Genomic DNA, 23,881 nt, shown 5'->3' on the forward strand with positions numbered 1-23,881 from the left:
TTTCAGTCTTTCAGTCAAAGCGTGTTCATATCCTCTCATCCTTTTGTGATGTGTGGGGCCAACACGCCCTTTAACATCGCTATTACTCTCATAAGGCCTTTTCAAAATGACACAAGGCTCCTTGATGTCAGATAACTATGTCAACAAGTTTCTTGAATGAAAATGTCTTCGCACAGTGCTTCTTTAATGTCAACAAGGCAGCGCAGAAAGGTCTCGGACCAGGATTGCATGAGAGGGGCCCAAAGAAAGGTAGATTGATTTACACAAGATTGTATGAAGTATAATGCCCTGTTGATATAAAACAAGATGCTGCCTTGTGACAGACAATTTAAGGCTTATAGTTGTGATTTACTGAAATGATGATGGCTTAATAGCATGAATGATGGAGATGAGAAGGGTCTTTGCACAAACATTTGCAGAGATGATGGGCATTAGATTATTTATAAATTATGAGGAATGATTTAATTAAACAATTATCCAAAATATTTTAATCATGGCCAGTGTTTAACAGGTTTGTGGGTAAACCAATGCACAGGAACAGCTGCCTAATCATACCACACGCATTATACTTCAGCTTGCTTAATTAAAGAAAAAATTATGTAGACACTGTATATTTGTAGGTGTGTCAAAGAGTTGTTTAAATACGTGTTTTAGATGTGGTTATGACCAGTGTAATAATAATTTCCCTCAAAATACGATCATTTTAAGCCTCTAGGACAGCAATAAGCATTCATTTAGAGATTTGTTTCTTGCAACCCAATACATTTAAGTCCAATATTCTCTCTTTTAGCTCTGTTTTTGGTCATCACCAGCTCCTGAAGGAAATATCTGGCTCTTTCTTTCTTTTGAGTAGGTAGCATTTAGTGGGTTTTTCGAGCTTTTTCGTTGAAAAGCTACCTTTTGTTGCCGAAAACAACACTGATAAGTGTGAACCAAAACAGTAAAGCTGCGTGCTGTAAAACCCAAACAATGAGCGGAAGGGTGTCAGAGGATGGATACCCGAACCAAGCCCGTCGGGACCTGGCGGTAACCGCCCGGGCCGGGCCGGGTTCAGACAGATTTAGATTTAGAAATGATGTTCGGGTTCGGGTCAGGCTCGGTCACATCAGCGCAATAAGGCATTGAACATTTTAAATTTAAAAAAGCTTATAATGTAGGTGCGCGCCTGTGATAACTGCGCTTGTTGTCCCATGTGCGCTGATGCGCTCATCTGTTGACATTTCCGAATGCCTTCCTACAGTTGCTTAATAAAAGCGGGCTTTCCACACAAACAAACGTGTCAGGCTCGGGTCGGGCTCGGACATGAATATCTTAATGCCTGTCGGGCTCGGGCCGGGTTCGGTTACTGCTCTGTTGGATGCGGGCCAGGCTCGGACAGAAAAATGCGGCCCGATCCGCACTCTAAAGGGTGTTACGAAGCTCAGTCCAACTGGGGAACTGCCTAGTCAGCTGATGGACATGTGATCTATTGTTAATATGAAAATATTGATGATTGCCACTTAAAGTATAGTTTCTACCTTCCATTCCTTGAAATAAGTAGATTTTAAGCATACAATGTATGAAATTAGCATTTTAATTATGCCATCACAGTAAACATCAATAAAGGGAGTTGATCCACAAAATGAATCCCAACACAAAGGGTTGCTACAATATCAATAACTTGTATTGCTCTTACAATTGTCTTGTTGTCATTTTTCAAATTAGCTAGAACCACAAAGCCACTTTATGTCAAGATACATCAATACACTATTAGACTTTAAAGACGCCTGAAATCTGAAGTGGCGTCTGTAAGCTTACACAAAATTATTCACAGCACAGGACTATCCAAATCACCAGGGTTGGTTATATTAAGTCAATTACATTTTTACAATTGTGAGCGAGGGATGGTTAATTTAGTTTGACCCAAGAGCCCCCGACACTCCCCCAGATACGCAGATGGATGAGATGAGTGACCACAGGCGTGAGGGAGTGTGTCTGAGTGTGTGTGAGCCCACTGGATTAGTCTTCATTTGGTGCCTCTGTCATAAGGGAGGGAGAGAAGACTGAACACAATGTGGCAGAGCAAAGAAAACACAGAGGGTGAGTCAAACACACACAAACACAAGTGTGCTATTAACCTCCCCCCTCCAGCTCATCAACATTATTTTGCAATCTTCCCTCAGAACCATTAGAATACCCTGAAGAAATGACTTTCCAATTAAAGGGGATCTGGAAGAAGACTTTCTTTTTTTTTTTTATCTCCGGCTCCTGGAGTTCTTTATTCCAATAATTTAAATTGGAATTGATTTTTCAATTTACCCGCTGACTGCTACGGACACAGAGCACAGGGCCAAATAGAGCTACGTTACCAGAATGTTTGTCATGACAGCAAGCTACACGTACATTTGCACAGGCTGACTGTTCTCACAGGACGAAATATATTTCTATTTAGACATAGAAATATATTTCCTCCTGTGAGAACAATCAGGCAGGACAAATAATTAAGGCCATGCATGATTATACTATAGCATCAGGTATTTATCTCTCACTTTGTGTTGTGTTTTGTGGAAAAGTTACTCTGATTTCCCCTTTAACAGGTCAACGCTAATTAGCCAAGGGAACCATTTTATTATTTAAAAAATAAAATAAAAAATAAAACATCACATTAAGAAGTCATAATCTTAGCAGTTTGTTTATCAGACAGACAGGCTGCTTGCAGATTTCGGGTTTATGGGGTTTTCATCATTCAAGCCAAACTTTACTATTACACAGCATTTCCCACATGCTCTCAGAGCAGGAGGAAACAGTAGTCTGTCTCAGGCAGGGAGCTAGGGCCTCACAACGTTTAAATTTGACAAACTATGCCTATGAACTCTGCAACAACAGCCGCTCCAGCTGCGTTCTAATGAGCATTTATTGTGTCTCTACTACAGCGAGCGCTTTGCAGAGCCTGCTTCAAAGCCAACCAGATTCGACTCGAGCTGTTTTACAGATGCGTCTAGAAATCCGAGGCCGTTCTTCTGTGGACGAATGGTTCTGTCTTTTGCTCCTGACAGCTGCACAGGCTTGTTGTTCGCTCTCTCCTGAGTTGTTTTAATAAAGTTGTGCTGCAGGAGTAGTGAGAGAAGATTAATGGACGCACAGGAAGTGTGGCAGTTGTGAGAGGATGCAGGACAGAGCGGGCCAGCAGCCATCTGTTCCCTCTCCTTTACAGCTCTCTTAATGGAGAAACAAACCAAACAACATGGATCTGAGCCCTGAAGACAGACACACACGCACGCACACATGCATGTACGTACACCTCACTCGCACACAGCTAAACACAAAACATCACTTTATGTGACAGAGATGAGAGCTAGGCTTTTGTCATTGTATTCCCCCTTGTTGGATGTGTGTGTGTGTGTGTGTGTGTGTGTGTGTGTGTGTGTGTGTGTGTGTGTGTGTGTGTGTGTGTGTGTGTGTGTGTGTGTGTGCTTTTTCCCCCTACCTTTCAGCGAAATAAAGTTGGGTGTGAGCCACGGCTGTGAGATTTAGATGAAAGACACAGCCTGGATGGAACGTGATTAAGAGATACGTTCTTGAGGCAAAACAGGACTTGGCATTTGCTGAGACAAAACCTAATCAAATTAAAGCAAAACATGGCCATTGTTGTGGAGTGTGTTCTCTGCTTGTGTCACGTTGAAATGAAACACTGTAAAATAGATATGGGCTTGTGTCTGCACAGCATCACCAACACAGTTGTTTTATTCAGATTTACACACAGGCACTGACTAATGACGGTTGTGCCCAATGATGCCTAAAGCACTTTATAGAGCTGTCTGGGTTATAAAAAATGTTTACTATGATGGAGCTGAATGGCTCACTGAAACAGTATTATTGTTTACAAGTTATTTTTTGAGATTAATTCACTCAGCAGAATTGTTAAATTCTCTATCCAACAGGCCAGTTCATTCTTCCTTCAGTTAGTATTTGCCGTTCCTCCTGTCAGTTTCTGCTCTTTACTGGTGCTCCCTATTTATTATTAGTCTATAATGAAATCTATAGTCCAACTGTTTCTCATTTTGTTTGTTTTGAATGAGCGCAGACCATGTCACGTTAAATGACAACATGCATCGTCTCCCTCTTTCTCCCAGTGAAGACATCTGTATGACATGATGAAGTTTCCTCTCTGAGTATCAATCCTGTAATTGAGCTCAGGGAGAGGAGACGTGATGTGCACACAGAGGAAGTGAAAGGCCTCTCTCGCTCTCCCCTCCATCCCTCCTTCCCTCTCTGTCTCTCTCTCACACACACAAACACACACCACGGGCTAACGCTGTGTACTCCTTTTTCCCCTCCATGCACACACACAACTCTTTCTCTCTACCTGCTTTTACATTGAATTTATCAGTCAGCTCTCTTTATATGCACATCAGCTGAAATGAGTGCATTAGCATTAGCTGCCATAATATCACTCGCTGTTCAGGGCATGCTGCACAATGGCCCAGGCCTCGGCAGAGAAGAGAGACACGAGTGGAGTCTTGTAATAGTGTCTTCACAAGCTTTTTACAATGCTACATCCTGAGTGAGACAGCATCCTGGAGCTACAATGTCTTTACTCGTGTCTCTTTATCCGTCCTGTAATGTTTCCTTCTCATTCTGCTCTTACGATACCGTGGATCATGAGGAAAATGAAGTGAGACCAGATTAAATATTAACACAACCTGACACGGTCCCCACCGGAGCTCCTATTCCACTTCACATGATACAATTAAAAACATTCCCACATGCATTGAGCGGAACACTTGAACATGCTGCTTTACAGATTTAAAATAAATCTCATACTAATCTATGGAGAACCTGACAAGGAGGAGGCCAAGGTTTCCATTCAGGCACTTAGCTGAGTAGAGAGTTGGAAGAAAAAAACAGAGAGAGATGAGGGCCTTACATTATTTATACGCGCTAATGGTGGCTGTCTTTGTGTGTGAATCAGCAACAGGACAATCTGCTAAAATAGACACACAGCTGTAATCAAGGCCACACATATCCTTTTCTTCTCCTGTTCTCTGCTAACTGCAGGGTCAATTGAAGTCAGTTTAGTAGCATTTGAAACTCTTGCAGTAGATTATCTCCTTTTAATGGCGACTAAAGACAATGCAGGAGTACATTGCCATTGCCAAAGGAAAAGATTACCTCTGCAAGGCCGTCCTCTGTACAAAAGGAATACCTCACACAGTTCCTACTGTAGATATCACTGTACACCGATAAGAACAATAGCTCATGTGCTTAACCTAGTTTTGTCCCCAAAAGGAATCCATTAGTCTTATTGTGTAGCCCTTAAGCTCAGCGTCACAGGGGGGAACCCACTGTTGCACCGCTACATCCATGCACATGTGCCTCTCATTTCCTATGGCAGTCCAGAAGTATCCTTCAACATCCTATTGTAAAGTTTACCAGGGGAGAGTTTCAGTGTAATAAAGTGCCCTAAGAGAAACGCTAAATGATGTAAATGCAGGCAGCTGCTGGCTGCTAATGCCGTACAGTATAGACGAGGAGGCCCAGGCGAATCTGGATGTGTACAGTATCTATATAACATTATGGGCTCCCTTTCATGTCTTCATGCTCTCTAATAGGAACAATATGAAGACTAAGACTAATGGTATAGTAAAAGTGAACGGAACAATGTTTTAAAACCAAACTGCGACATACCGGTATTATGTTTCTGTTGTTTCAAACACAACACATTTGGGTGGCAAACACTGCTTCAGTTGTGTGTTTTTTTTAGGTTAAATGTATGTGCTAAATTAGGTCACGTGAAAATATTACAATGGCTTAAACCACTATTGAAATGCAATAATGTTTAATAGGCTTCCCAACCTTTCTTGTGTACCCCCACAGGCCGTAGCAGTAACTCAAACTACCCCTTTACTGTAGGCTATTCACACAAACCATCATGTTCCAAATATGTTCATTTTAATATGTTTTAAACTTTAAACTGGATGTTATTTCACAACAATTAATTATATAAAAGGATATTGGTTCGATAATTGCATAATATGTTTTAAAACAATTTAACTGTCAATTACATTGGTTTGGAAGTTTGCATTTGTGTTAGCTACACTTGGAGTGACATAAACTGGGCTTTTCAATCATATAACTTTTAGCCTTTTCACCATTTATCCAATACTTTTATTTAACAATTTTTACTGTTTATCCACTACTGCTCTGTGAAAGGCGCTATAGGCTACTAAACTAGAAAACTGCATGTAGTAAAGTGCAGATCTCCGCCAGGTGTGTCTCTCTCCCCCCTTCCTAGAAAAAGTTGAATCAGTCAATTGTCCCTCCCGGTTCCCTTACAGTCAACATGGCGGCGAATATGTATCCATTCTTTAGTGGATCATAACCAAGGGGGTAAGTCAGCCCCCACAAAGCATACCTCCTATGGAGCCTTTTTGTTGCTAACAAGCCATCACCCGCAATTAGCATTCCATTCATTTTGGCATCACTTTGACAGTGAATAACTTTACATCTGAAGCGTTTAAAGACTCTGTTTGTCCAGTGTTTATTTCTAAAGAAACACGACAATGTATAAAAGGCTCCATTACCTTGTACCTCATGTTATGGCTCCGTAGCAGACGTTTTTGTAAAAATAGGCTAATGATTGTGTCATAACCACGCGACTTACTGTCGCATAGTAGAGGAATTACCGTATAGTACAGGAGAATAGATGGTAAATTGATAGTTAATTAATCTTTAGTTAATTGTCATTTAACTGTTAGCAAACAGTAATTTTACTGTTAACAAACAATTAAATTATAATTAATAATGTTTACTAATTATTAGTAGTGCTAACACTAAATTAACAGTTTATTGTAACACACATTATATCCCTCATTTACTATATTAGGTATCGGTTAATGATTAAAAAATGTTTGTAAACCTTTAAGAAACCATTTTTAAATCATCTATAAACATTACATCGATAGATGGACCAGATATTCACTAACACTTTGTTGAGGGTTACTAGTTGGTTTGTAAACCGTCTATAAACAGTGTCTGGATGGTTATTATAAAGTTGCAACATATAAAATAATTATATATATATATATATATATATAAACTTAGCACAAAAGTAAGGAAATTTGTGTTTGGTAGATTATTTGAACAGTGCTTTTTGGCAATAAATCTTATACCGTTGGAAAGCCTGTTTATGGGGCACCATTTGTAAGGAACATGCATTTGTGGGCTGAGCAGCAGTGCTGAGTATGTGGGTTGTGCCCATGAACAATTTGCCAAATCTTCTCTGCCAATGCCAAACAGCTTATTCTGCCATTGACTCGTTTGGTGTTTGGTGGATTGGATGATTGAAGTTTGAAGAAACAAGACATATTGGCAATTTATTCATTTTACAAACAGGAGCCTCAGTAGCGTGTGGAAGAACCATACACAGCCACAACAGCCTGGCACCACCTCCTCATGCTGGTCACCAGCCTGGTCACACACTGCTGTGGGATGGCATCCCATTCTTCAACCAGCATTTGTCGCAAGTCAGCCAACGTGGTTGTGTTGGTCAATCTGGCACGAACAGCACACCCAAGCTGATCCCACAAGTGTGCAACGGGGTTGAGGTCAGGACTGCTGGCAGGCCATTCCATCCTCTCCACTCCCACATTCTGGAGGTAGTCTCTGATAAACCCCACCCTGTGGGGGCGAGAGTTGTCATCTTGGAGGATAGAGTTCGATCCCATACTGTGGAGATATGGGATTGCCACTGGTTGCAGAATCAGGCACCTGATTGGCAGCACCTGGGAGTACCAGAAGCTCAAAACAAGAGTCAATAGCAACAGCAAAGAAAAGCTGTTGGGCGCAACCCACATACTCAGCTCTGCTGCTAATCCCACAAATGCATGTTGGAAAGCCTGTTTAGTTCCTTACAAATTGTGCCCCATTTGTAAGGAACTAAACAGGCTTTCCAACGGTATAAGATTTATTGCCAAAAAGCACTGTTCAAATAATCTACCAAACACAAATTTCCTTACTTTTGTGCTAAGTTTATATATATATATTTATTTTATATGTTGCAACTTTATAATAACCATCCAGACACTGTTTATAGACGGTTTACAAAACAACTAGTAACCCTCAACAAAGTGTTATGTTAGTGAATATCTGGTCCTTCTATCAATGTAATGTTTATAGATGTTTTAAAAATGGTTTCTTAAAGGTTTACAAACATTTTTTAATCATTACCCAATACCTAATATAGTATATGAGGGATATAATATGTGTAACAATAAACTGTTAATTTACAGCACTACTAATAATTAGTAAACATTATTAATTATAATTTAATTTTTGTTAACAGTACAACTGTTTGCTAACAGTTAAATGACAATTAACTAAAGATTAATTAACTGTCAATTTACCATCTATTAATGATGGTTATTATAAAGTGTTACTGCTGTTTAAGTTTAATTACTAATGTTAACTAGCATTTTAGTTAGCAATAATTAGCCTGTGCCTATGTTATCTCCTTACATATACCTACGCTCTCCGTCTCTGTAAGATTCGGAATGATTGAGATTAATCTTGGCACAGCTACCAGAAGACTTACAACTTTCAGACAGGTTGCTCACGTCACATCTACGTCGTCAAGCTCAGCGATCACCGGAAAGGTGCTTCTAATAGACTTCACTGGTCTTCGTGGAAATCTACGGCGTCACATTGTCCATTTCTTTAACTGTCTATGATCATAACGCATCGGGTATGGAGTTAATCTGCAGATGCTCCGGTTCAAAATGAGAACAAACTTTTCTATGGATGTCAGTTTTTAAGCCACGACAAAAAGGACAAAATGTGGCCTGCAACAGACGAGGTGAGTCTTTTTTTTTTTATCTTAGCCGATTGCCGGAAATGCCCTTTTGCTACTGAAGCAGTTGTTGATCACTTGCAGCCCCTAGCGGCCTGTTAAGAGCAGTGAGGAGCCAGCAGTCAATGGTGGTATAAAAGGCAGTCAATGAAATAGGTTCTTCAGAAAATGTAAATCTCCACAACAACGAGAGGTCCTTGAGCATGCAGTCATACATTTGCACAAAAGATTTTAGGCTGACTGGTGGAGCAGTATGCGAGATTAGCTGTGGACAGACATAGCCGATAACAAACATAAACTTTACTAACTCACTAATTTTTCATGAAATATTTTAATCATTAATTCATTACTTTAAGCTATCTTTTTTATTCTATTTTTGTTATAGTAGTGGAGCTATATAGCACAAAGTAATGGGCCCTCCCCGTATCCACGGCTATTCATTCTAGTATCTTAGTGGACCTTCCTCAGATGAGGGCCCTGTACTCGGTAGGATACCCTTTTCCCCTCTCAGTCCGACGCCCCTGCTCCTGGCAACAGCAGAAGTAGGCTACCCCTTTTGTAGGCTGTTCACTGTTGTACCATATTTATTTCTTCATATTCAGAGGGGTCATTTGCCCGGAATTTTTTTCAACATTCAAAATAGCATGGGACATAAAGGAACATGTAAGACACAAACTCTTGAGAAACACTTTTAATCATGATAAAGATTAGTCGTCCAACAAAACACTATTTAGAAAAACAAATACAGCAACACTGTCTCTGATCATCATTTGATAGTGTGCTGACACGCAAACTCTATTAAGCTGTCTTCAAATATGCAAAAATGATATGATTTTACAATGATTACATATTCACTTCCCCAGCTGGCTGGCTCCAAGCGTCTCCATTTGTCATCGACTATTGTGTCCAATTATATGATTAGCTTTGAACACTCCAGCACTTCGAGAGCTCTCGTGTGTTCTGCCACGCAGAGTGATTCACAAACAAAGTCATTACAACATGTATTCACACATATCAAATAACAAAACAGATGGCCACTGCGCTCGCCGCCTGATTTGTTTTCCACACGAGTGGTAGATAAAAAAAAAGTATTTTGTGCGAGCTGTGTTTAATGCTGACTGTTTTTATTCCCAAAGAAGAGCAGCTGGCTGTCGCGCTGTTAGATCAGCTCCTATGAAAGACAATCTTGTTTTCATTAATTTCTCTACAACAAAGGCACTTGTTGGGAAGATTTAGAATTACAGCGGGTAAAGCTTCCGGATAATTCATCACAGGGACTTGACAGGAAACTTAATTGTTTTAAATGCCAGTTGCTGTGAGCAGCATGGCTGGTTTTTCTTTGATGTCTAACAGGTGGGACAGATAGACGACCCTCTGATGTTTCATTTGACCTTTTGACCTCTTGGTTATAGATCCACTTGTAGTCCACTGGCCAATAAACCTATCATCATGTGATCAACTGCAGTTCCCAGAATTCCATGTGAGATGGAAATCTTGTAGTCTGCCTCCTTTTATTAAACACGGTGTAAATCTAGCCTGTCTATATCCTATGGTCTGGCCACTTCTTGACCCGTAAACACTGTACAAACCAACCAAGAACCATATGGACTCCCTGCGCTGTTTATCCTTTTACCACGGTATCACATTTACTAATCTCAGTGAGAATGTAACTGGGCTTGGGAAGAGAAAACATTAATACAACCAGCATTGTTTTAGGAATTGCACAGCATAAAGCAATCTATTTAGTTCTGTTTGCAATTGATCAGTCATACGATAATCATTCCAAGAATTGCGATGGTACATGTGGTTACACCAAAGGGCACATTGACTGTCTAATTGTATAAGACATTACATAGTTACTCAGCCACACTGACTCACTGTCTAACCCAGTTAAGACTGTGTAGGGCTGACGCACACACTAACTCCATTATTTTAACAATTGGCAACACCAAATACGTTTTTGGCTTGGGTGATGTTAGTGCAGGACACCTATTAAAACCATCCCATGCAAACCTGAGTTTCTTTCCTTAATTTAAATTAAACAGTATCCTCACAGAAATAGAACTGTCACACATTCAGTACCTTCTAACAAATCACTTGTCTGTCATTTGAGGAATATATTGGGGATCATTTGCAGGATCTAACATCGTGGTGCTTATAGTCCCAGCAGTAACCGACATTAAAGTCTTCCTGTGCAGAAGAGGTTTTTCTTTCTTAAGGTTAAGGTTGCTTTAAATCTAGTAAATACCCTCGCTGACATCTCTTGAGGATGTTACTGTAAATGCACTTCAAGTGGCTGAATCATTTAGCATCTGATCAATATGATTTGCATTGAACCATAAACACGCTTTAGTCCGACTCCTGAAGCTGTGTCGTTAACTTTTCTGTGATGAGGTGGAATGGTTATTTCACAGGATAAAAACTGAAATATTTGCATTTATAAAGCCAGTTGAAATGTGATAAAATGCAGAATCAAGAAAAAGTATAATGCAGAGAATCAAAAATCTTGCACTATCCACTTTTAAAGTAAAAAAAGGCACTGTTTTGACTTGTTTGGCAGATGTGGTCTAGCTGTGCCATGCTGCCATCACCTGGTCAATAAGTTAACAGCAACTTTCAGGACGATTGTGCTGAGTGATAAAATGATGTCTTGTATCAAGTGGTTGGGCTTAAACTCAGACTTCCCAAATATGACACGGTGAAGTGGCACCAGTCAAGCAAACTTAATTATTTGCATGTGCATGACATCATGCAGCATCACTACTTATATTTAAGCCATGATGAAGCACTGAGGTGCTACAGAGGTGAAGTTGCAAATGTGGTGCAGTGACCAAACAAAAGCAGCCTTTCAGAACCCACCATTGTTTCCTGTTGGTTAACACCCCTCCGTGGAGGCAGTCAGGCCCTTTGTAGGTGTTGGTTGACGTGGCTGAGAAGAGTTTCAATGTGCATAACAACAAAGCAAATGCTGCGATACTGTGGACTATGTTTTGAATGATTATGAGCTTTATTTTTGCCTGCATGTATTACACCTGAGCCACACATACTCGTGCTTTGTCTGCCAAAGCAAAGATGCACAAAAAAACATCTCAAGTCTCATGGGTGAGTCAATCAGCTCTGAACACAGATGTTTTTGCCACAACAGCAGCACTCCCATACTGTGAGTGTAAATTACACCTTGGAAATTAATTGCAAGTTTAGATCCTTTTGATAATGAACCATGTACACAGTGAAGCATTCAGTGTTAAATTGTGATCCAAAGAGTGCACAGCACATATCAGTGCGCTGTTTGACATGAAAGTTTGATGGTTGTTTCATATAATTGCGCTGGTCAGGTTGCTCATTGATCGGACGCTGCCTGTGTGTGTGTGCCTGCTCTTCCGTCTCACACTTCGTAGATAGTTCCTGTACAGAATCACGCTGATCACCCTGTCCTGGAACTGCTTGGAGACAATGTAGAACAGAATGATATCTAACACTGTGCTCAGGTTCATCAGGAATGTGGTGAAGACCGCCCATGTGCTAAACCCTCCATCTTCGCCTGTCCCCACCAAACGGAGCACTAAACACACATGGAAAGGCACAAAACACACCAACATTTGGACAATCAGTGTGATGATAATCCGGATGGACTTTTGCTTCACTTTAGGTTTGAGTTTAGAGGTGCGGCCGTGGATCAGATTATCCACAATGACAATATAGCAGCCAATCATTATACATATGGGAACCAGGAAGAAGAAAATGAGCCGCACAAAGTTGACGGGGTTGTCATGGCGCATGTAGATGATGTCTTGCATCTTGATGCAGGTGGTGAAGTTGGAGATGCGATCGGGATCATCCTCAGAGAAGAGCAGGGGCAAAGTGCTGCCTATGGTCATGAGCCAAACCCCAAAACCTGCCACCACGGCCTTTGGGACATTCCTCAGCTCCTTGCTGTGCTTTGGCTGAACGATGGCCATGTAGCGGTCAGCGCTGATCAGAGCAAACAGCCACAGAGCCATGCAGGGGTAGAAGATGGTGAGAGCCGCACTGAGTCGGCAGAAAACGTCTCCAAAGGGCCAATAGTCCTGGTGGTGGTAGACCATTCTGAAGGGAAGCAGCAGGATGAAGGTGAGGTCCACCACCGCCACGTTTATCATGTAGATGGTGACAGAGTTCTTCTTCTTGGTAGTGAGAGAAAACACCCATAAAGCAGTGACATTGACTATGACTCCTATGACAAAGACGAAGCCGTAGAAAATCAGGCCTGCCATGCGGTACTCCACCGGTCCCTGCTCTGGCTTTACAGCACCAGACTCCACAGACATGTTGGAGAAGTTTAGATCCAGCTTCATTCTGAAACTCAGCAATATATTGGTGTTTATTTCCATTGCTCTTTAAAACCATTTGTTTTAATAATGGAGTTGAACTCCTGTTAATTCACTCATGTTGAAAGGTCATATGCTTCTAGCAAAGTTTTAAAATGGAAAAAATGGATATTTTGGCTATATGTGGTGTCTCTACATAACAATAAGTATGAAATTGATTCAATCTAAGATAGGTAGTTCTGTAATTTACTATCGGCTACAAAAATAGCACAGAAAAGGTAAATATTTAACATAATATAACATAATCTGTTAGATTTCGAGTTTGAAATGGTCCGAGGAGCAAGGCAACTTACTTTTGAACATTTTGTAGATGTTATTCCTCATTAGTCCACTCAAGTTTTAAAGTCTAAGAAAAACAACAGAAAACATAAATTCCATAAAGGTGTGATTTGAATTACAGTGAAAAGTTCTGTGTTGAAGAAAACACTGGGGCTTCAATTAGATCAGCCTTCTTCTTTATATGTTTCACAGTTTGCAGAAGTTGCTGCTGGATCATTTGAATACTTATTTTTAAAAGCTGTGCAGCTGCACTGTAAAGACAGAGGCAACAGGCGATACCTGTCTAGATATGTCATTAATTAAAATTGAATAAACAAGCAAATAAAGAATTATATACACATTACACTGTATAAAGAATGGAGTGACGGCAATCTATGGTGAGGGTAACAATGTGGAAGTGAATCCTCAGTATCCCTGAGAAAGGTGTCTTGATAGGAAATCATGTGACTTCTGTGTTTGACATCAAAGCATTTTTCAACTGTACTTTACTGTACTCTGCGAATTGTGGATAACCATTTAAAATCAGAAAACCAATTAATGTAAAGCTTCCTAATAAAACAAATAAGTTGAGTGATTTAAATTAGGTTTGTCCCTCCAAATACACACACACACACACACACACACACACACACACACACACACACACACACACACAGAGCAAGTGACTATAAAATATGTTGCCAAAATTACTTTTTCACGTCCATCTTAAAGGTCAAACAGATCAGGTAGCCTTGCCTGAACAATAAAAGACTGCACTTACCACAGAAATCACACAAGCATCTTGACAAGCTTGCGCCAATAGGTTTATGAAGCTTCACAGCGATTTTATCTGAGCACTCAGCCAAAACAGGGAAGTGAATGCTTTCTCAAAGGGTAATGTGATGGAAATGGTGGCGAGACTGAACACAGTGTAAAGCCCCCATCACTTCCTGTGTCGCCCACGTGCTGTAGTTTCTGTACTTTTAGATTCCTTTACAGTATCTACGTAGTTGGAACACAAAGGGCTACAGCTTTCCACAGTCTGCAATTACACCCCCTTAAAGAAAATGATGTGCCATTAGAAGTGGGAGTGTGTTTGGCAGGCAGAGAGATGGCAGATTTAGGGCGAGTTATTGATTGGAAAAGTGGGGTCTGTCACAGCACATTAGTTCTCAGGGGAGTAATCCACAGCAGGTTGCTGTGAGAAGCATCTGCTGCTGGAGAGAAGTAATTAAAAACAGGATGTTGAGGCAGTTGCCATATAAACAGGAAATAAGACGGTGGTAATAGACACTTCACGCTGATGCTGTGAGATGGTTTTACACCACATCGACTTAATGGATGCAAAGCGCATACTTCAGGTGAAAAGCTCAAGGTCAGTCTGGACCCAGATTGAATACAGATTAATGTGTGTGATTAATGTGTGTGTGAGCTGGTAACAACTATGAATTGGGACATTTGGCTCAAAATTGTGCAATCAAAATTGCTTTCTCTCTTAACTGGTACTTCCCATTCCCACATTTAGATCTTATGAAATAGAAAGTTAATCACATGCTCCAACAACTTACTGTATTTCTTTATTTGTGGACTGCTCTCCACTGTCTATTTGGCCTTCATGAAAGGTTATATCTATTTGTCACATGTTTTTTTGATGATGCAGTTTGATGCTGAACTTATTTCCATGCTTTATTACATTATTATTTTTTTTATCACAGTGCTAGTATGGAAGCAGCTCATTCAGTCTAATTCTTATTCCCGGGAAATAATTATCTATCGGCTTGTCCTCTCGATGTATCTCATACCAGATGGTACTTTGTGTTCATTGCAATATGTTGTTATGACAACAGTCTGTGTGATGTTTTCCTCTCTTTGATACTTGTCATGTGGTTGCCTCCCTAGGTCCTCCACTCCATAATAAATCCTTGGTCTTTATTATTCACCTGCAATATAAATATAACTATATAAGTGCATTCACTTGCCGGTATCTATCTTCTGTCTTTTCATACTTCCCTTAAATTATTTTATTTTATACTTTGCCATTCTTTAAACAAACAAAGATGAATTGATACTCTTGTTACACCTGTCAATATTAAGATCTGCTATACAGTGCCTGTGAAAAGCCTATTTAAGTTCCTTTGCTGTCACCTCTTTACCCTGTTTTACACTGTCCTCTAGAGGCTGGAAATAATCACTACAAAATTGTCAGATGTTTAAGTAGCATAAATAACAATAATTGATTTTGTCTTGGAATAATCAATTTCTCATGTCTGCAAGTAAGTCTAGGCTATTATAATATAATCTATTAGATAATATGTTAACAGAAATTAATGCCGAAAGTAACTTAACAGACCTTTAAGCTACAAAACAAGTTTTCTCTTTTACAGTACAAAATATCATCGTAATTGTATCTTCATGATCATTTTATGTATTGTTCTGTTGGTACGTTCCCTTTTTACCAGCTGTCCCAATTGAATTTATGTCGTCTGTATTTTTCTTTCTCTCCATCACTGAGTTGGTAATTGAAGTTAGCTGCTACAGTGTAATTTAAAAGTTAAAGACCCCCACTAGACATTTTAAAGAAGTATAAAAAGTACTCTTCTTTAAATAGTAGTATATGTGTGTGATTGTGCTTTTCCACAAAAAAGTTCTATTAAAGTGTTGAAAATTAGAGTTACATCCACTCCTCCCTTGTTGAAAAATCCATAATGTGTAAATATTGTTAATACATTGTATTGAAAAGCCTATCCTCAGTGTAAGTTTCATATTGTACCAAGATTGACTTCCAAACTAGTTGTGATGTCACAAAATCCTGCGTATACATACATACTTCTTAAACTCAGTTTTAGGTGAGCAGAGAAACTTGTCCTCCTCATCACATGAGTGTGAAAACAGCCTTCTAGTGTCAAACTCTGCACGTACATTGTTCTGCACAGTGAAGAACAGAGAGAAGTAACAATAAGGAAAACACATTTTCAAGTGGAGAGGGACTCATAACTAATGCTATTGACATAATCAGATTATCACATTAATCTGAATGTATCTGTACACTTCTATAATTGCAATGTTGTGTTAAATTAGTTGATGCTTCAAGCCTATCCCTTTAAAACAACCTCTTTCCTTTAATCCCCAAAAGAAATCAGGCGATAGAAGAAAAGGGAGCGGTGAAGCAGATGGCAATTATATGTGTGAAATACAGTGTTCATTACAAGTGGCTAGACTATCAGCAAGAGACATGTTTCAGTAAAATATAATGAAAAAATGTAAAATAAAACTGTATGTAGAGGTCAAGATGCAAACAAACGTTGCAAGATGCAAACACACTATGCAAATTTCACCAGAAACAGAAAGTTTGTGTGTGTGTGTGTGTGTGTGTGTGTGTGTGTGTGTGTGTGTGTGTGTGTGTGTTTGTTTGGGGGGTGGGGGGTGTACAGGCCAGAGAAATCACTCTGTAACTTATCTGTAAGTGCTGCAACTAAGGATTACTTTCAGTAACGATTAGTCTGCTGATTATTATTTTTTCGATTAATTAGAGAATAATTTGGTCTATGAAATGTCAGAAAATAGTGAACACTGATCACAATTTCTTAAAGCAAAAAGGGAAGTTTTCAAATGTCTTGTTTTGTCCAACCAACAATACAAAACCCAAAGCCTATCTCATAAGAAAAAAAAAAGCAGGAAATGCTCATAATTGGGAAGCTGCAACTAGGTAATGTTTGGCATTTTTGCTTAATTTACTTTGATTAATTGATAATCAACATAGTTCCTGTTAATTGACCGATTGATTAATTGACTCATTCCAGTTTGTGTACTAGTATTTGTACTGTGGTTTTATAGTACCATTGTGCTCATTTTTCCACACAAGCCAACAGTTCCTGGAATTGAGGACTTCAATACATTTTGGGTAATAACCCTCTTGCCGTGAAATTGTTATGTAACAAAACATATAATAAACAGTAGGTAAAAAAATAACTTGTTGATTGTTAAAAGTTAAACTGCTGAAAGCTAAACTGTTTGTTTAGCGTAAACACCCGTTTTGCTCTGTAGTTTTGTTGGAGCCTTGGCAGTGACAGAGAGCTTTGCCACAAACATGATGAAATGGCACTATCTTAACCTGTGTCTTGTTTCTGTGCCATCTGCTGTTGAGGCTTTCCGGATGAATAACTGTGATCACACATATGAAGAATGTTGAGATGATTATTGTTTCTGTTTGACTTGCTGTTCTTTCCCTAATGATTTACATTGTGTTTGCAGCAAAGGTAACATATTCTACAGGGCTTTGTAAAAAAAAAAAAAAAACTTTCCGGTGTTATTTTGTCTCTCAGACAAACCAATCAACCTTACAGTATCATAATGAATGTAGTGCTGATTATTGTACTTGCACCTGCAATGAACCTAAGCAATATGTCAAAGTGAAGTAGACTGCTGTGTTATTTCTATAAATGACTTCCTCAAAATCCAGAACTGAGAGCAAACCTGTTCCAAAGTATTCATTTTAACATCAAAAAGAGCACGTAAAGGCATTAACATAAATCAGCAACACAATATAAAACTATATCATGTGCACATTTGATTTTTACATTCATAGAGGGAAGAAAAAAACAATACAATCAACTCCTGCTATTTAGGAAAAATCACAGGAGAATCACTATATGCACCACAAACATCTGAAGACCGACAACACAAATAAAATATAAAGAAAGTTTCGTTCTACAGACAATCAGACGTAGATCATGGGTACACACATTCCCACATGCTCCATGCAGATCTATGTGTTACTGATTGTTCCATACAGCCCACTTGTTAAGCATCCTATAAACTGCGGGTGCTGTAGGTATGGTGGGGTGCCATACCATCATTGCATAATTCTGCAGTGCATGATTTACAGTACAACAGTTGCAAAGTGTAGTGACAGTGCAGGAAGCAGTGTGAAGTAATACTGTGGTGTTGAAAAAACTTGTTAACACTTGCATACCAGGCTAGCATGCTAGAGACCAGTTTGCATTCTGCTTCCAACAAGTTGTCTTTTGAAAACCACGTACTTTGGCTTACCCCAAACAAAACTGAACTTAACCTAAACCATAGTTTGCCATATCCATTATCTATCCCTTAACCTTAAGCACATCTTAACCATACTGTAGTTGCATAGCTGTATTGTAGAGAGAAGTCTCTCACAGTCTGTCATCACACTATTGCACACATCAACAGGGTGTGGTAACATGCCAAGATATGAAGCAATGCACCAGCAAAGACAAGAAAGAAGAAGACTGCAAGCGAGTAAACATGGATGTAAACAATGCTGGATTCAAAATACTTAAGAAAATGGCTTTACAATTGTTTAATGAGGAATGAGATGCACACATTTGTTAGACCTCAATAATACACATATTGCATTATGATGAATAACAATCTATGTTACGTTACCTAACTTCTTTGTGTCTACAAAAAAACTCCACAGGGGCCCTTAATTAAATGACATCATAGACCACACCTGCTTTTATCACAAAGAAATTCTTTACAGACAGACAAATGTCTGGTACTTTCCAACCAATTAAGGTTAATTCAGTTGGCAGGCAGTTGAAATACTGAGTAGACAGTTCCCTAAGACATTACAACTATGTGCTGATCTGAAACTTGAGGCAAAAAACCTGAGATTGTGAGTCTGATTTAGTTTCGGAATGAAACTCATATCTATGTCTACCTTAACATCTCAGTTCATAAAAGTAACTTGGTGACGATGGCATTAGATGTGAGGTCATTGTCTGGTTGCGTACATTATGTTATGTTGCTTTCAAAAAGTTTTTTCAGGTGACCATACGGCTTCACTCTTCACATACTGTACATGAGTTTAGCTTTTAACTACTTTTCAAGTCCATAGAAATTTGAATGCGAGTATGAATTTATGTCAACTTGACTGTCCACTTCCAACATGCTCAGTCTATAGGCATGAGACAAGCATGCTTTATGGAAAAGTATCCTTTATTTCCTTGCTGCAGTAATCTCTGCTTTCCTGAGAAATACGTAAACACAGGACGTGCTGGATTTTCCTTCTTGAGATTCTGAGTAATTTTGTTGATGTTCTTTTACAAACCTTTTCTTATGTAATATGGTAAAAATATTAAAATTAGCTGGATTTCTATGGTTTTGGATGCTTGAAGTCCCTAATCGCATAAGTGAGCTCATTTCAATGTTCGAAAGGATTTGTTTGGAACACAAGTTGACCGGTCTTGATTAAAGTAGGCCCATGCGTAAAAAGTCCTCTCATCTTGTGTAACTCTTGGTGCCTCAGTTCTTTTTACTCATTTATTCTTCCTGGTGAAATCTCCTTTCTGAGTCTCTCACTGGTTGTACCTACTAAACTATAATTGTTAAGTTGGATCTTGTTGCCATCTATGACATCCTTGGAGGAGCCTTCAGGTGACGTCCTCACTGCACTGGAGAAGGACATGCTGACCTGTAGCTTCAGCAGCTTCCGAAGTTTCCTCTTGTAGCCCTTACAGGCAAAGAAGTAGATAAAAGGATCCAAACAGGAGTTGAAGTTCATCAGACACACAGTGATGTGCAGTGACACCTGAAAGGCCGTGAGATCAACGCAATCAGGGCTGGACATCAGCTTGCGGATCATGTACTGCAGGATGTCAACGTGATAGGGGCTGAAACAGACAATAAACACCAGGGATACGCAGCAGATCACACCGATGGCCTTGCGGCTCCGGCCAGACTTATCTGTCAAATGGTTGCTCTTGGCTGTGAAGTGGAGTTTAGAGCACAAGACGGAGTAACACACAAGGATGGTCACCAAAGGCACGACATAACCAAGGCAGACGGCACCAATCAGTATAGTGGCAATGTGGTCGACCGTCTCAAAGTTGGGGTATTCCATACAGGTGATGAAGCCATCAGGTTCCATGTTGGTCATAGCCATGCCCACGAGGGGGAGGGTCTGTGCCAGGACCAGCAGCCACACACCAACACAAATGTAGCGCACGTTACTGACCTTCCTGAATCGGCCAAAGCGCAGAGGCAGGACCACGGCGATGAACCGGTCTATACTGAGACAGGTCATGAAATTGACCCCCGCGTAGGTGTTGATATAAAAGATGAGGCCCAAAATCTTGCACAGCGCCTCGCCCAGAGGCCAGTGGAAGCCCAGAGCATAGTAGACAATCCTCGCAGGCAGAGATAGGGTGAAGAGGATGTCAGAGATGACCAGGTTGAGAGAGTATAAGGTGGTGGAGTTGATCTTTTTCAGATTGGGACGGATTACATGGAGGGCAAGGCAGTTTCCGAGCAGCCCCACCAAGAACACGATGCAATAAAAAAGAGGCATGAGGACCCTGGCATAGGCCCGGTGGGCATATAGAGTGTTACACGTAGTCTTATTAGATTCAGTGTTGGATGAGAAGGTTAAAGTCACAGGTGCAGCAGTAGAACCCATCTTGATATATTAGGAACCAGTAACTGCAAAAAGGAAATTAAAATGTGTTAAGGCTTTGGTTACTTTTAACATTGTGTATCTTCTTTTCTTTTTTACTTTCTCCTCTGATCCTAAAAGCATACAGAAAATGTGTATTTAAAGGAAACAAAATCAAACATGTCCATTTGCAAAAAGCAATGAAGCACTGAGTCTCTACCTTTGTAGAAATTAAACTCTTTTGTCTAGTAAAACCACGGCAAGACCTTGCTTTCAAAAAGGAAACAAAACAATTTGTCAAGTATTTGTCATTACTGCTGGCACTTACGGCTGTGTCAGTAAAGAAAATAACAATGACAATGTTTGCTTGTAATAATAGAGATGTTTTTTTTAAGTGTAATAAATTATTAAAAAACATTGTTTTTTATGATTTTACCATATGTTGAAGGTTCTCCTAAATATTAAATTAATGCGCAAGGCTGATATGACTTTATTTGTATTTATTTTACCCTCAGCAGGTAACTAAAACTTGTTCTGTTGAACCCTCAGCGTGATGAGACACAAACTGTCCTGTGAAGTAGAAATGTTTTTGTTGTGGTGTGTGGTGCCACCTTGTGGTTCTTTGTGAGCAAAGCCCAGCAGACGCCAAACTTGACTTTTGCCTCAGTTTCACTAACCAAGTCTTCACAATTCACATTTCCTAAGACATAAGAAGAAGGTTCAAGTCAGATCTAACTGAGCTGTAAAGCACCTTTCCTGTTTTCACTTATCATGGGGCAATATCCTATGTTTGGAGTTTGGCATATGAAGAAATAGCTTTTTATTTGAACGTCAAAGCATAATTTAGATACTTCTAAGTAAATTTCCAACCTGTTTACACATGAAAATGACAATAAAGGATTTAGAGATACAGTAACTGTCCTTCACTTACAAACTATTAGCCCATTCAGCCATTCATGTATTTGACTCACAGGACATAGCTGTTTTTGTTTTTTTAATGCCGTTTGTACCTAAAAGGGACACGAAGGACGTCTGTGAACAATAACTCGGCTTTACTGTGATTCTGAATACAGCTGCAGCACTCTCACACTTACAACGCAAAAATATATATAAACTTGGTGTTGAGAGACGACCTTGTCTATGAGGATGTCAGCTTTCCCAGGGTTTTCTGCCTTAAAAGGGTAGGCAGTTGGAAAGTCATATTCTTTAAGCAAAAATATTAACCCGCTCTATCTGCTCAAGCACATGGTGCAGTGGCCAACATGGCCAGTCAACATGTTTCCTGGCCCATTTCCCTGAAGCGGAAGGGTATTTGGGGCAAACATCCACTATTTTCCAAATGCCTTTCTTATAAAATTTAGCAAATTTCTGAAAATAAATGTGTTTTATGTCAAAATATAGTTTGTACTTTTCCAAAAACACTCAAACTGTTGTGAAAGTGTTTGCTTCTAACTGTGGGTGTCGTAACTGTGGTGAATTGCTTTGACTCTGGTTTTAGCAGTACATTTCCACATAGAAGACCAATGTTTTATTGTAGAGCCTACAGTTTGTAAAGTTGTGATGATTTGCCATTAGTTTTCAGACGTTTGCATGTAGTAGCTATATCTGACTCTGGAATACAACACATTTTTCACAACATAAATCTGTTACAAGCTAAACCGCAAGCAGATACAGTTACATGTATTATCTGCGTACATTTCACACAATCTATGTCACTATGAATGATTCAATATCACCCTATAAAATACAGTTTGGAAAGAAAACTTACCTCATAAAATGGAATATGTTTTTCGTTAGATTTGCTGAAATCACATTGATCCAGAAGACATGACACCCTTTGTGCAAAGATTAACTTAAATATAAGGGCTGTCCTGGCAGCAGTTTAACCATACTGTCCTGAATGAGAGCAGCATACAGAAATCAAGATCCGTATCTGCTGCAAGTAACCATAGTGACAAAATATCCTGTTGTAGCTCTCTCTCTCTCTCTCTCTCTCTCTCTCTCTCTCTCTCTCTCTCTCTCTCTCTCTCTTCCCCTCTTTCTGGCAATGTGTGCATGTATTTCTCATACCTCTCTCACTTTGGCTTAACCTTTAAAATGTATTATCTTTCAAGACACACTTTTGAAACGCCTACTGATTGCACCCAAAAAGTAATGTGACACTTCACTGACATGTGCAATATTGTATTTGTGATTGATAAAGCTGTGGGGGGTTGAGCCATCTGTGACATATTTTGGGAAAGGAAAATCTAGGTTTCATACAGCATGCCATGCCATGCCATGTGAGTACTTTTTGGAGGATGTGGCTTCAGCTGCACAGATGAGATAGTCCAGAGTTGCTTTTGTTAGACACCTATCTTGTTGTAGGATATTGGTATACAAATACTTAGTTTAAGTTGCACAATAATTATATCACAATTCTCTCTTATTACATCTCTGTTTTAAAAAGTAGACTACGTAGTTTCTGGTCAGTTTCCCTTTAGACTATGCAAACACATGACAGTATAATGAGGAACTTCCCCTTTGCTCCAGAAACACCTTTGTTTTGAGGTTTTGAGCTCAGAATAACTTTCTAAAAAGATGAACACTCCAAATAATGATTTCTTTTTAAATATGTACAGTAAATTACCATTTGCTTTCAATTACTGAGTGCCACTTGTGTTATAGAGTAATTTGTACTGATTAGAGATGACTGATCATATTTTTTCCAAATATCAACAGAGACTTCCTTTGGTGAGAGCAGATTGATGCCACAGAGTCAAAACTGCTCAGAAAACAACAAACCTCTTCAAATATAGGCTATGGTTTAAGGTGTAGGAGTAGCAGCATACTTTCAAAACACAAATACGCGTTGGAATGAGAGATCAGAGACCATTTTAGATGTAAGATGTGGTCAAGCCTTGATGTATTACATGAAAGAAAAAGAAAATGTTTTATTAAGTTAAAAAATGTGACCTATTATTTGAATCAGGAGTTGCTAAGCACATACTTTTTGTGTGTGTACTAAATGGTTTCCTG

The 23,881-nt window shown here is 39.4% G+C and overlaps 2 protein-coding genes across 4 annotated transcripts; both read right to left on the minus strand.

Moving 5' to 3' along the window:
* Positions 1–11,811: 11,811 nt before the first annotated feature.
* gpr18 (G protein-coupled receptor 18) lies at positions 11,812–22,722 on the minus strand. 3 transcript variants are annotated; one of them, XM_078262334.1, is made up of 3 exons: positions 22,632–22,722; positions 13,488–13,540; positions 11,812–13,162 (listed from the first exon to the last, which is right to left on the minus strand). In XM_078262334.1, exon 3 carries the CDS (start codon positions 13,159–13,161, stop codon positions 12,142–12,144), a length of 1,020 nt encoding a protein of 339 aa, XP_078118460.1. In that variant the 5' UTR covers position 13,162; positions 13,488–13,540; positions 22,632–22,722; the 3' UTR covers positions 11,812–12,141. The 3 variants fall into 3 exon arrangements, with proteins under 3 accessions (XP_078118460.1, XP_078118461.1, XP_078118459.1); XM_078262335.1 differs by lacking the exon at positions 22,632–22,722 and adding an exon at positions 14,234–14,379 and having other exon boundaries at positions 11,812–13,168; XM_078262333.1 differs by lacking the exon at positions 22,632–22,722 and adding an exon at positions 14,234–14,376.
* Positions 18,773–22,722, minus strand: gpr183a (G protein-coupled receptor 183a). The gene is given in 3 exon segments (XM_078262330.1): positions 18,773–19,780; positions 19,782–20,910; positions 22,632–22,722. Coding segments are annotated over 2 exon segments (1,134 nt in total). The 5' UTR covers positions 20,888–20,910; positions 22,632–22,722; the 3' UTR covers positions 18,773–19,752.
* Positions 22,723–23,881: the final 1,159 nt, after the last annotated feature.

This window comes from Sander vitreus, chromosome 11 (assembly GCF_031162955.1).
Source record: "Sander vitreus isolate 19-12246 chromosome 11, sanVit1, whole genome shotgun sequence".
Classification (NCBI taxonomy): Eukaryota; Metazoa; Chordata; class Actinopteri; order Perciformes; family Percidae; genus Sander; species Sander vitreus.

Excerpts from the sequence above, each read along its gene's own strand:
- gpr18 (XM_078262334.1), bottom strand. The coding sequence starts at position 13,161 with ATGAAGCTGGATCTAAACTTCTCCAACATGTCTGTGGAGTCTGGTGCT.